We start from the raw sequence: 13,299 nt of genomic DNA, 5'->3' as shown, positions 1-13,299 counted from the left end.
GTGTGTGTGTGTGTGTGTGTGTGTGTGTGTGTGTCTGTGTCTGTGTCTGTGTGTGTATGTGTATATGTGTATTCAGGCCATGGCATGCTTGTATTGTTTAGAGGACACCTTGCAGGACCCAGTCCTCTCCTTCTCTGTGGGTTGTGGGGCTCAAACTCAAGTTATGGGCATGGAGGCAGTAAGCAGCTTTATCTGCTGGGCCATATTGCCAGCCCAGAAATTTTGTTTGTTTTTGTTTGTTTACCATTGTCCTCCTTGTTCCTTAATGTTAATTAATGAGGTGTTAAAATCAATAATACTAACCAACACTTTGAAGATTCAGGTTTACTATACATGTATACTAAGATTTTCTTTTCTCTGAAATAATGGACTTATTCTTCCCAACATATCTATGAGCTATGAGTCATAATTTCACTATTTAGTGAGAAAACAGAGACAGAAAGAAGTCAAATGGCCTGTCCAGGAAGGATAATGAAGAAATTACTGTAGTGGTGGGAGGAGATACAAAGAAAAGTAGAAAGGGAAGGAAACCAAAATTTTCAACCATCTGATTGTGAAAGTGAGGAGTGAGAAAGTGGATGAGACAGGAGGCTGAGTAACTAGGTGGCAGGACTGAGGAGACGTAAAGACAGGGAAAGTCCTGCCTCGCCTCTTCTATGACCCTGCTTCTGACGCCAGCTTTTTGACTATGAAACCTGAGTCAGCACCGTTTTGCCAACTGTTTACACTGATGATTCAGATTATCGTACAGGTTTGAAATGGAGTGGAGTGGGCATCACAGAAGAGTGGTTGGCCTGTGACTATCTACTAAACTGGATAGGTGTGAGGTTCCCATAGTGATCTGCTATCATGTGCAAATACCTGATGATACCCACAGAGTATTAAATACTTGAGCTTGATTATTCCCTTTGCACAGATCAGGAAACTGAGGTCCAGAAAGACAGTACCTACCTGGGATTTTGTATGGCCTTGGGAAGAAGAAAGACCAAGATAGCAGGCTACAGCTCCCCAGGAAATCCAAAGCCCTCTGAATGTACATATGGCAGGCACACACTTATAAGCACCCACAGTGTTCAAGCTCATGAACAGAGGAAGCAAAGCGGGTTTGTGAAAAGGATCCACAACACTCAGCAGATGGGAATAGATATTCTTGTGTGTGCACAGCTCTCTCGTGTATCTGTGCCTCATGTCCCTTCCTGAGAGCCATGTGTGTGCCTGAGTGTGTTGCTTCTGAGAGTGGAAGGTCGCAAATGAAACTATGCCTGTCTCAAGCTTCTCTGTGTGATGAGTAGATGCCTGAGTGGAAGGTTTCTCCCTACACACACACACACACACACACACACACACACACACACACACACATATTACACATATTTTGGCATTATTTCTTTTTTTTTTTCTGGTTTTTCGAGGCAGGGTATCTCTATGTAGCCCTGGCTGTCCTGGAACTCACTCGGTAGACCAGGCTGGCCTCGAACTCAGAAATCCGCCTGCCTCTGCTTCCCAAGTGCTGGGATTAAAGGCGTGCGCCACCAACGCCCGGCATGGCATTATTTCTTTGACCTGCTGCCTGGATGACAGACACCCTTACCACCATCCTCCTTCCCAAAACCATGCCACTCAGTCCTCCACCTCCCCATGAAGCCACTCATTTGGGAAATGAGGAAGGAGATTGTAGAGGGAGGGAGAGACTTGAAGGTCAATCAGTCACCCTTAGACTATGGGGCTTCCTGTGTCTCTTGGGAACTGCCACTGACCCAGAGCCCCTCTAAGAATGTTATCCCTACCCTGTCAATAGGAAGCAGGGGCCCTGCATTTGCCCATGGGGTATGGTGGGGCTAGAATCCTCATACTCTTTGCCTAGTCTGGGGCACAGGGAGACTTAACACATCTTTGCCTAACACATACTTGCCTGAATATGTGTGTTCATGCCCAGGAGTATTATCTGTGTGTCTGATTTTCTGTATGTTTGTATTGCAGATATGGAAAAAACATTGAATGTCTAGATATACTTTACATGGACCCAGGGATGTGACGAGGTCTGAGTTACAGAGATCTAGTTATATGAATGCCTAGAAATGCGTTCACCTTCTGTATGTTGTATTGATCCTTCTGTTCACTGTGGGCATGCCAGTGAGGACTGCATATGTCCATTTATTGTGCGCCTCTAGAGTTGTGTGTGCTTCTATACTGCATGAGTGGCTCTGTTATACATCCTTCTGTTATGTAGGTGAGAACAAGGCAAGGTAGCCCATGTGTGTGCTCCAAGAGTCTCAAGAGTGTGGAATACATGTTGCTTAGGAGTATTGGCTGCTGTCCCATGCTAAGAGCACCTGGCTGGCAGAATGGCCACACGAGCTGACTGAATCTCTGTGAAGCCCTAGAACTAAGTGTGATTTAGTTTCTGGTTGTCTTTCTCAGTGGATGTGGACTTCTAAATAGATGTGGACACCTCCGGCTTTGAATAGAGTTCTGAAGGTGTGTGTGTACATAAAAATGAAACTTACATGTAAGGTACAAGGTGTGGCTGAAGGTCTCATTGTTGCATGCTAACTACCACACCTTCATACACACACTAACTCCAACATCTATTCATTACAAAAACAAACTTCCTCGGGCTGGGGAGATGGTTCTGTGGTTAAGAGCAGTGGCTGCTCTTCTAAAAGACCTGAGTTCCATTCCCAGCAACCACATGGTGGCTCACAACCATCTGTAATTCGATCTGATGCCCTCTTCTGGTGTGTCTGAATATATAAAATAAATAAAAAATAAACTTACTCTATTCTGGGAAGTTCCCTCACCCTCATCTAACGCCTCTGCCTGGGAAAGCAGATGTGGAAAGCCTAGGGTTTAGAGAGTGGACCTGCAAGCAAGGCTGTGCATTCAGTTCTGGACTCAAAGCTGCTATGAAACAATTGACTGCTGTTTTACCTGTCTTTGACTAACCTTTTTTCTGGGGGAAAAATGGCGACCAGTGTGGCTCACACTCTATGGGTCACCAACTCTTGGAGGTCAGCAGTACTGTTCTGATCATGCCTCTTCTGCCTTCATTTTCACCAGCTCAGCAGCACAACATACCCTGTGGTTGTGAAGATGGGCCACGCACACTCTGGGATGGGCAAGGTAAGTTCTAGCAGGGAATACGTGCATGTTTGTATAGTGCATGTCCTTGGCACTGTATGTAGTTAGATGTGCATCTGTGTCCTCAACACATAACAATAATTCTGTTTGATGATGCATTCTGAGATGTTGTCATCTAATTGGATTTTGTATTTTCATATTTAGCTGATTTTTTTAGCCCATATATTTCCCATGCAATCAGCCAATTTTGTATGTCCTGCTACTGTGCTAGTGTATATACGCATGGCTCTGTGGTGAACATACATCATCTTTTATGTTCCAGGCTCTTGGGGTCCAGTATGCTTTCCATCCAGCTGATTTTGTCTGTGTGTATGTAGCAAGCAGATTTGTAATTTGTAAGTTTGAGTGTGTCTCAGCTTCTGAGTTTGTATATTATGTGTACAACTGAGTTTTTGTGTCTATGGATGCCCTGTGTACAGTTTTTTTACAGCTCTACTGAAATGTAATTCCACATTTTATTCTACTCCCCTGTTTAAAGTGGACAATTTGAGTTGAGGATGTAGCACAGTGGTAAAGTGCTTGTGTAGCATGTGAATGTCCCTGTTTGGTCCCCAGCACTGCAAAAAAGTCGTTTTTAATATATTCAGAGTTGTATACAAACAATTTTATGTTTGTGTGCACATCTGTGAAACAAGTTACCCATAATTATGCATGTTGGACACCTTGGCACATCTACTTTGTATTTATCTACACAGCCCTCCAGATACATTCAGTCCTCACTCCTGCCTTCATCCCATGCCTATCTCAACAGGTCAAGGTAGACAACCAACATGACTTCCAGGATATTGCAAGTGTTGTGGCACTGACTAAGACATATGCCACTGCTGAGCCCTTCATCGATGCCAAGTACGATGTGCGTGTCCAGAAGATCGGGCAGAACTACAAGGCCTACATGTGAGTGGAGAGACAGAGGTCTTGTGGGGTGGGCTACCTCATGCATCTCAGGCCCCACTAAGTCTCTCCTCCCTCTCCCACTAGGAGGACATCAGTGTCAGGGAACTGGAAGACCAATACAGGTTCTGCTATGCTTGAGCAGATTGCCATGTCTGATAGGTGAGACACATAACTGAGGAGTGGGAGGAGGGAAGAAGGTGGAGTAGAATCGTCTGAGCAGAGCAATGACAAGCTGTCCTGCCCCTTGTCTTGGCAGGTACAAGTTGTGGGTAGACACGTGCTCAGAGATTTTTGGGGGACTTGACATCTGCGCAGTGGAAGCTCTGCATGGCAAGGATGGAAGGGATCACATTATTGAGGTGGGAATACCCAGGGATTGGTGGGCACAGAGGGAAGAGTGGCTGCATGGAAATGAACTAAACTGGAAAGCATTCTGTGACTCAGAAGCCCTCCGGGAAGGGTGGTGGAAACTGTAAAGTACTGTGTGAGCTGGAACATCCCTAGCAAATGGCAATGGTAAAAACTTGGACATCTTTGGTGAATGGGCAACACTTGCCAAGATATAAAGTGCTCTGTGAATAGAGATAGCTTGGTAAATGGTAAAGCACTTAGTTAACTTTGACAGTGTCCTAGAAACCACAGCGAAACATTTTGTAAAAGACAGAGTACCCAGTAAAAGCTGAGACCAGCAGTACGTATTTTATGCTTTGTAGGCCATGCAGTTTGACACTCTGATTCAGTCCCATAAAAGCAGCCAAAAACAAGATGGAAGATTAGTGCAGCTGTGCATATGGATACAACTTATGTGTTTATGCCTATGACTTTTAAGTACACTGAGTTTAAATTTCCTATCTTGTGCACACATGAAACCTTTTTCCTCCAACCACTGAAAGATATCAGAGGCTGGGTGCAGTGTGAAACGGCACTTGGAAAACTGATAACAGTTTGAGGATAGCCTAAACTATGGTATGTGCCTGGAATCCTAGCAACTTGGGAGGGTGAGGCAGAATCATGCCTCTGATTTCAGGGCTAGACTGGTGGGTTTTAGGCTTGCCTGGGTGGTTGTGGTTCTGCTTCCTTTAAAAACAAGAAGAAAAAGATATAGAACATATCTTAGCTCATGAGCCATAGAAAAAATGTAGCAGGCCAGATTTGCCACCATGGACTCTGATTGCAGAGCCAGCTCTAACACTCCACCCCTAAAGCTGTCCAGAGCCTTGGAACTGGCAGGCTTTCCTTACAGGGGACAATCAGTGCCCCTTAGAAGCCAGACAGAGCTCTCTTTGCAGTCACCATGCTTTTTGCCAAGATAAAGTGTGTTGTTGACACTGTGGCCTCGCATGCACTTCCTGCCTCCCCTACTATTGGATCCCTTTTCCTCTCACAGGTGGTGGGCTCCTCAATGCCACTCATTGGTGATCACCAGGATGAAGACAAGCAGCTCATCGTGGAACTTGTGGTCAACAAGATGACTCAGGCTCTGCCTCGGCAGCGGCAGCGAGATGCTTCCCCTGGCAGGGGCTCCCACAGCCAGGTCAGGCCCTTCCTTGGTCTTGAGCTAGTGGGAAGGAGGCCAGCCCTTGATCAAACTGACACCATCGAGGTGGTATCAGTAGACTATTAGTGCCACCTTTATGCACATGTAGCTTCAATAAATTGCTGCTACCTTGCCATCCTTAAGAGTCTCCTGACCCAAGTATGGGGTGAGAGGCCTCATAGCCCCTCAACTGGCCACAAATGGGGCAACACCCAGCAAACAGGGAATCCATGTCGTTTTGATTGGCTGTTACTCCCACTCTTTGGTAACTATTTTTAATCTCTTGTATTCTACTCTTCTACCACAGACTCCATCCCCAGGAGCCCTGCCCTTGAGCCGCCAGACCTCCCAGCAGCCTGCAGGACCTCCTGCTCAACAACGACCCCCACCCCAGGGTGAGGGCAAGCCTCCTGGGTTCCTACCATCCCAAGCAGCCTCAGCTTTTTTGCTCACTCACTCTCACTTGCTGTTCTTTTTTTTCTGTTCCTAGGAGGCCCTCCACAGCCAGGCCCAGGGCCTCAGCGCCAGGGACCCCCGCTGCAGCAGCGCCCACCCCCACAAGGCCAGCAACATCTTTCTGGCCTTGGACCCCCAGCTGGCAGCCCTCTGCCTCAGCGTCTACCAAGTCCCACCACAGCACCTCAGCAGTCCGCCTCTCAGGCCACACCAATGACCCAGGGTCAAGGCCGCCAGTCGCGGGCAGTGGCAGGAGGCCCTGGAGCACCTCCAGCAGCCCGCCCGCCGGCCTCCCCATCTCCACAGCGTCAGGCGGGGCCCCCACAGGCTACCCGTCAGGCATCTATCTCTGGTCCAGTTCCACCGAAGGCCTCAGGAGCCCCACCCGGAGGGCAGCAGCGCCAGGGCCCTCCCCAGAAACCCCCAGGCCCTGCTGGTCCTACTCGTCAGGCCAGCCAGGCAGGTCCTGGACCTCGCACTGGGCCACCCACCACACAGCAGCCCCGGCCCAGCGGCCCAGGTCCTGCTGGACGTCCCACCAAACCACAGCTGGCCCAGAAACCCAGCCAGGATGTGCCACCACCCATCACCGCCACTGCCGGGGGACCCCCGCACCCCCAGCTCAAGTAAGGGGACCTCTATAGAGGCCTTGGCCTTTGCTGCTCACAGTGTGCACTGGCCCCAGTAGGGCATCCCCAGATCCTAAGTAAAACCAGATCTCATTTGCCTGAGAACTCGTGCCATACTGGGTCAACACCCTTTGTCTCAATCCCAGCAGTTGAGGGGAGAATCCCAGCATCTCCATTTCCAGTTCAGGTTCCTCCCCTACAGGCCCTGGGAAAGTCCCCCTTCTAGACCTTTGGCCCGTCCCTGTAGCCTGACTGACCTATTTCCAGTGCCTCCCTGCCCTTCTAATCTCTCCTTATCACCCTCCTCCCAGATATCACTGAACCCCCTCAGGCCAATTTGTAGCCAGCCTTCCATCATTTCACTCTTTTCAGCCTTTCCTCAAACCTTCCCCAATAGTCTAGACTCCTTTCTGGTCCATTCCCAGATCCTCCTGCCACTTCAAATTCTCCCAGATCATCAGACCACCCTTTCTGCTTCTCCTTGTCCATTATGTCCCTCTAGCCCTTAGCTCAAAAGTTTTCTGTCCCCCATCCCCATCCCATCTGCTCCCCCTCAGACTGGCTTACCTCCTACTAGACTGTCCCTTGCCCAGGCTCCTCCTAGGCGCCTTACCTTTTGACTGGAATCCATCCGCAAACTGGCCTAGACTGGGGCCAAGGGATCTTCCCATTAAACCACGCCAGCCATTTTATCTTATCCCTAAGCCCTCTCAGCTGACCCCACATCTTCCCAGATCTCAGCTTCATCACCCTTGAGAATCCATCAGGGTTCAGGACCATGCTTGGGGGTGGGAAGGTCACAGGCACAGCCCCAGGATCAGAGGGGCAGGGCTGGGGCTGGGCCTAGGGTAACATTGTGTTTCTCTCCCTTCCTCCCCTTCCTCCCCTTCCTCTTCCCCCTTCCTTCCATGCCTCCACCTTGTCTCTCTCTAGCAAATCCCAGTCTCTGACCAATGCCTTCAACCTTCCAGAGCCAGCCCCGCCCAGGCCCAGCCTTAGCCAGGACGAGGTGAAAGCTGAGACCATCCGCAGCCTGAGGAAGTCTTTCGCCAGCCTCTTCTCCGACTGACACCCCACTCTGAGAACCCCTAAACCCCTAGACAACCCTCTCTGGGTCCTGAGTCCATTTCTCACTTCTGGAATTTCCAAATCCCTTGAGAACCCCTCTCCTGGTTCTTCTACATCCCATTTCTCATTCCTCAAGATGTCCCTTGAGAAACCTGGTCCTAAATCCAGTTCTCACATTGGGGAATCCCCAAGTCCATTTAGAATCCTGTTCCTGGTCACCTCCAGATCTGTTTTAGAACCTCCAAATTCCTGAAGACCTCTACTTCTGGTACCTCTAAAGGGTGATTTCCTCCCGGGAAGTTCCTGAATGGCAGAAAACCTGTTTCTGACCTAATATATCAAATCCTCTCCTGGAGCTCTGCAATTCCTGGAAAACCCTATTCTACTCTTGGTCCTGAATATCTCCAGCACACCTTGCTCCTTAATCAGAAAGTTCCAATTCTGTAAGAAGCCCCTATCCTTAAACCTCTTCTATAGATCATCTCTGTGGAGATCCACATCTTCAAATGCCACCTATCATCCACCAACCAGTCCCTCAAGGACTTCCCCTCAACCATACTGGAAGTTCCTTCCACTTCTAGGACCCCTAAGTTCCCTCCTCCAGAAACCCCCTCTCCAATTTCCTGCCTCTGACAGCTGTCGTTAAATATGCAAACTCCACCCAACCTCTCAGAATCCTTTGCACAAGGAAGGCCTGTGGTCTCCCACTCCCCCACCTTTGCCAATGTGTGTGTCTGTGACTGACTTGGCCTCCTTTTGTGCCATGCTTGGCATATGTGGTCCTCGTTCGTGCCGCCTGTGGTAATGCGTACAGTGGCGCTGTTTGTGTGGTCCGCATCTTCCTCCAACCTCCACTCCTTGCCTGGACTTGCCCCACCCCTCAGCGGCTCTGAACCCCAAGAGAAGAGTCGGGAAGCAAAATAAACAAGCAAAGGCCCAGCAGAATTCTGTGCTTCTTGGTAAAGAGGAGAGTCCTTGAATAGTGGTGGAGACAAAGGGAAACCCCCAAGTCCACATGGGGTGCTGGGAACCCCAAAATCCAGTGAAGACACATCAAGCAAAAACTTTAGAAAGAGGTTGAGTGGAATCCTTGCACTGAATCCCAGCCATTGGAGACAAAACAGCTCTTCAAATTAGAACTATCCCCACAGCCAAGAGGAGACCAAATTATGGAGAAAGCAGGGGACCTCAGTTTCTGGGGTCCCCCAAATTTCCCAGGGTATGGGATAGGGAATCCTGAGGCAGTATCAAGGCAGAGGCAGAACAATCATTGGCTGGTAGGTAGGGATGCCTTGGCATGGTAGACTGAAACTGGCTCCCTGGTGGGCTGGGAGTGGGGTCTAAGGCACAAGGCGGGCTGCGCTGAGAAGGCAGGCAGGCAACTCATCAGCCTGGGTGCGGTGCAAGGATGGTTCGGAGGCACTCCGCTCAATCTTGGGGAGTGACCGCTGCAGTAGCTCGATCGTGGCCAGAATCTGGGAGCAGGTGGAGATGAAGAGGGGTGTCCAGAGTCCCAGAGATACTCTGATATCCCCAACCCCCAGTTTTCAACATGGTTCACATTCAACATCTGCCTCTATCTCTCAGTGCATCTCCCCAAGGTATCCAGCCCTCCTACCCAGCCCACCTGGGGAAATAGGGGCCGCTCCTCCCGCTGGAACTTGAGGCAGTCAGTCAGCAGGCGCCTCATGGCTTTGGGGCAATTACTGAAGATTTTGCTGAGGTCCGGAGACAGATAGCCACGGCCCACCATAAAGATGATCTGGTGGGGGGAGGGGAATGGGTTGATTTTGGGTTTGGGCTGGGAGGCCCAGGGAACTATGAATCTTAAAATATATGGAAGGTTAATTTTTGAGGACTAGAGGTGTCTAGTATTAAGGCCCAGAGGAGTCTGGGTCCCTGAGGACTTGGGAGGACTTTCTGTTGATAAAAGGGAGGAATTTAAATTCAGGGTGTCAAAGACTGTAGGTGTGTATGGCCCAGAACAATAGGAGTCCAGAGTTATTAAGGGGTATAAGCCCAGAAAATACTAAGATTCAGGGAAATGCAGAGTACTGCTTCCTGGGGAGATTTTCCATTTCTGTAGGGGTCTGGGCCATAAATAAGTCTATGTAGACTGTAAAGTACTCAAAGCTCAAATACTTGATATCTGAACTGGTATCTAAGAACAGGGAAGGTTCTAGATTTTAAATTTAGAGAATTGTGAGAATCTAAGACCTAGAGTGTCATGGATTTCAGGACCCCAAATTCGGGGTGACTATGGGTATTTGAGAAGCACAATGGGCCTGAGTGTTGGACACTTGGGGTATTTTCAGCATCCACAGTAGGAGACTGTAAATGTTGAAGGGTTCAGGGGACTTCTGAAGGCTTTGGGGGACTAGGAGCATTCTGAATATAGAAGTCAAAGAAATCTGGATTTTAAGGGTTCTGGCTCAGGAGTTTGTGGATGTATGAAGAGGATGGGAGTTAGTATGAGATATCTAAAAGACAGATTCTAGGACTCTTCATCCAGAAAAATCCTAGGCTTGGGGGGTTGGGGAACTATTAACAGTCTGTACAAATGAGGGGACCTGGAGTGTGAAGCCTGAGAACTGAGGGTAAGTTATGAGGCTCACCTGGTCACGGCTGCCAATGTGGCTGTAGGGCAGTGAGCCGGTCATAAGCTCATACAGCACAACACCATAGGCATAGACATCCGACTGGAAGCTGTAAGGGTTCGGGTCCTGCATGCGGATCACCTCAGCTGCCTTCAGTAGGCCAGACAGGGCAGGGGGACCATGAGGGACAAAAAATGACTAGCCCACAGTACTTGACCCTGATAATTCCACTGAAGACAACTCAGTGCCACCCACACGAGGTGAAACACGGGCAGTCCAGATACCCCCCACCCCCTGCACAGGCATCCCCACTTTGCCTGGCATATCCCAATCCGAAAGTTCATATCTCCCATTGCTCCCCATCTAGCCTGGCCCAACTTACCATCCATAGCACAGACCCTGAGGGCTGCTCTAAGGGCTGGGCCCCACTCCACCGTGTCTTCACCGTGGCCAAGCCGAAGTCACCAATCTTGACTGTGAGCCCCTCATGTAGGAAGATATCCAGCAAGGTCAAGGGCCATTACAAGAAATCCCAAAAGCTATGTCTCATACCCTGACTGGATGGTTTTCAGAACTCCTATGCTAATGAGTTATATCTCTTGCCAGAAGCCACCCCTATTTCATACTAACTATCCACAACTGATGGGACTGCACTTGGTTCCACTGTGACCCAAAACCAAGTCCCCTTTAGGATGACACCTAAAGCTGTCATGCCTGGGACACTGACCATGAGCTTCCTGTAATATCATCTACAACTACTACATCTCACATGGCCAGAGTATCCAACATCTGACCTCTAAACAAAGGACCTTCATTTAAAAGGCCCTTCACCAGGTACAGCTGTTCCCTGGCAAGAAACCACAGGATATAGGCCCTTCTCTTTTCACGTCCAGAATCTTACCCCCAAAATCATCCCTTTAAACTATCACTCTGATTAATACCCACCCCCAATTCCAGCCAGGGACAGGTAGATACTGTTGGACTTTAGGTCTCGGTGAATGATGTTCTTGGCGTGGAGGTAGCTGTGGAGATGGAAGTGGGTAGTGAATTGTCTGGAGACTATTTCAGCTCTCCCTCCCACCTCCCCAACTCTCTAAGATGTGAGGCTCACTCCATGCCCTGGGCAGTCTGCCGGGCCACATCAATGAGCTGGACCATGTCAAAGCGCGTGTCAGCCACATGTAGGTGGTGGTAGAGGCTGGAACCCTCACACCACTGTGTGATGATGGCAAACCCTGGCCGAGTCATGAAACCCATGAACAGCAAAATGTTGACATGTCGTGTCTTCCTGTAGGCAGGGAAGGTAGGTTGGGGGAAGGAGTCAGGAAATAGAACATGTGTCATGTGTTTACTCAGCAACAGGAAAAGTGATGTCAACTACCTTCACTGTCATTCATTTTACCTTGTCTTTAAGGGTGCTCAGGGCCAGAATGCTGTCAGATCCCAATCTGTGAGACTTGATGGGCTGCTGGGAGCTGAGTGGAGGTAGATGTCCTCACCTTCCTCAACAAAATTTTATTTTATTTTATTTTATTTTATTTTATTATTTCCTTCTGTTTTTGAAACAGGGTCTCATGTTGTATACCAAGCTGGCCTGGAGCTCACTAAGTAGCCTGGGCAGGCCTCAAACTCTCAGTGATCCTTCTGATCCGACCTCCCAAGCACTGGGATCATAGCCATGAGCCATCATACCTAGCAGTGGCTACTTTACAGATGACAAAGTAGGAAGCCAACCTTCTTTATTGATACTGAGACAGGGTCAAGACATGGAGACATGTGTGACATGGGAGGATGATAGTTTACTAATCACTTGGAGAGGCTTAGAGGTAAAGAATCTGGAGTCAGGAACCATATTACAACCCAAGTTCAGTCCAAACCTTCACTCACTGCACAATTGGAGAGGATTTCTAACCTCTTGGGTCCTCTTGTTCCCAAACCATAAACTGCTATCATTACAGCAGTGGCTTTATGAGGATGTCACAAAGGGTGAATAAATGATCTGCAGGTCTTTAAAACAGCTGAATAAACAGTAAACACTCTGAAACTTCCAGTTTGTTTCTGGGTACCTGGGTCTACCTCATGGAAACTGTCATGTACGAACCTCTTTAATATAATTTATGAGAAAATCACATTCTTTTATGTAAGTATTAACCAGTTTGAATATACAAATGTAAACAACGGGGATAATATTTAGATCACAGAAGACAACAGAGCACCAGGACATTCCCTTCTTGTTTTGATACTTGAGATGGAACATAACCCTTCATATGTTAAGCACTTTTACACACAAGAATTAGTTTTGGTTTTTGAAACAGGGTTTCATGTATCTCAGCCTGGCTTCAAATTCCTTATCCTCATGCCTCAGCCTACCAAGTGCTAAGAGAACAGACATGTACTACCATATAGCTACACAGATGCCAAAAAAAAATTTGAGACTAGGTTTCATCCATCACATACCCTAGACTGAACAATCTGTGTATTTGTGTGTGTGAAAGTATACATGTAGGTGTTAGTACACGTGCATGCAGACATAAGTGAAGGCCAGAGGTCAACCTAGGATGTCGTTTTCAGGAGCTACTCGATTTGTTTACGTATTTAATTATTTTATCAATTTGTTTTGAGGCAGAGATTTTTCACTGGGACCTGGGGCGTGCCAATTAGTCTAGACTGGCTAGCTGATGAGCCCCAGGAATCTTCCTATCTATGTTTCTCCAGTGCTGAGCTTGTAAGCCTGTGCTGCCATACCCAGCCTAGCATGTGGGTGCTAGGGACCAAACTTAGATCTTCATGCTTGCATGATAAACACTTTACTACATTACCACACCAGCTCTGGTCTCAAACTGTTGTTCCTCCTGCCTCAGCCTCCCAAGTACTGAGATTACAGGCATGCACCATCATGGATTCGTGTGTGTGTGTGTGTGTGTGTGTGTGAGAGAGAGAGAGAGAGAGAGAGAGAGAGAGAGAGAGAGAGAGAGAG

At 48.3% G+C, this 13,299-nt stretch overlaps 2 protein-coding genes across 4 annotated transcripts in view; one reads left to right on the top strand and one right to left on the bottom strand.

Annotated features, from left to right (window-relative positions):
- The window catches only part of Syn1 (synapsin I), a 51,393-nt gene extending 42,723 nt beyond the window's left edge, over window positions 1–8,670 (top strand). Inside the window, exons 6-13 of one of the 2 annotated variants that reach the window (XM_028776135.1) lie at window positions 3,061–3,123; window positions 3,893–4,035; window positions 4,120–4,194; window positions 4,292–4,394; window positions 5,423–5,569; window positions 5,880–5,967; window positions 6,063–6,654; window positions 7,629–8,670. In XM_028776135.1, the coding sequence (XP_028631968.1) occupies window positions 3,061–3,123; window positions 3,893–4,035; window positions 4,120–4,194; window positions 4,292–4,394; window positions 5,423–5,569; window positions 5,880–5,967; window positions 6,063–6,654; window positions 7,629–7,656 (1,239 nt within the window). In that variant the 3' untranslated portion in view covers window positions 7,657–8,670. Of the gene's footprint in view, window positions 1–3,060; window positions 3,124–3,892; window positions 4,036–4,119; window positions 4,195–4,291; window positions 4,395–5,422; window positions 5,570–5,879; window positions 5,968–6,062; window positions 6,655–7,590 lie in introns of both variants that reach the window. The other variant, XM_028776134.1, reaches the window with a different exon arrangement.
- Araf (A-Raf proto-oncogene, serine/threonine kinase) overlaps window positions 8,648–13,299 on the bottom strand; it is an 11,689-nt gene continuing 7,037 nt past the window's right edge. For both annotated transcript variants that reach the window (XM_028776137.1, XM_028776136.1), the window contains 6 exons: window positions 11,434–11,610; window positions 11,298–11,344; window positions 10,705–10,823; window positions 10,341–10,472; window positions 9,353–9,487; window positions 8,648–9,200 (listed from right to left, as the gene is read on the bottom strand). In XM_028776137.1, coding sequence (XP_028631970.1) covers window positions 9,066–9,200; window positions 9,353–9,487; window positions 10,341–10,472; window positions 10,705–10,823; window positions 11,298–11,344; window positions 11,434–11,610 — 745 coding nt within the window. In that variant the 3' untranslated portion in view covers window positions 8,648–9,065. The remainder of the gene's footprint in view (window positions 9,201–9,352; window positions 9,488–10,340; window positions 10,473–10,704; window positions 10,824–11,297; window positions 11,345–11,433; window positions 11,611–13,299) is intronic.

This window comes from Grammomys surdaster, unplaced genomic scaffold (assembly GCF_004785775.1).
Source record: "Grammomys surdaster isolate TR1022 unplaced genomic scaffold, NIH_TR_1.0 265, whole genome shotgun sequence".
Classification (NCBI taxonomy): Eukaryota; Metazoa; Chordata; class Mammalia; order Rodentia; family Muridae; genus Grammomys; species Grammomys surdaster.
Note: the sequence above shows the minus strand (reverse complement) of the source record. Positions and strands in the feature narration are given on the sequence as shown.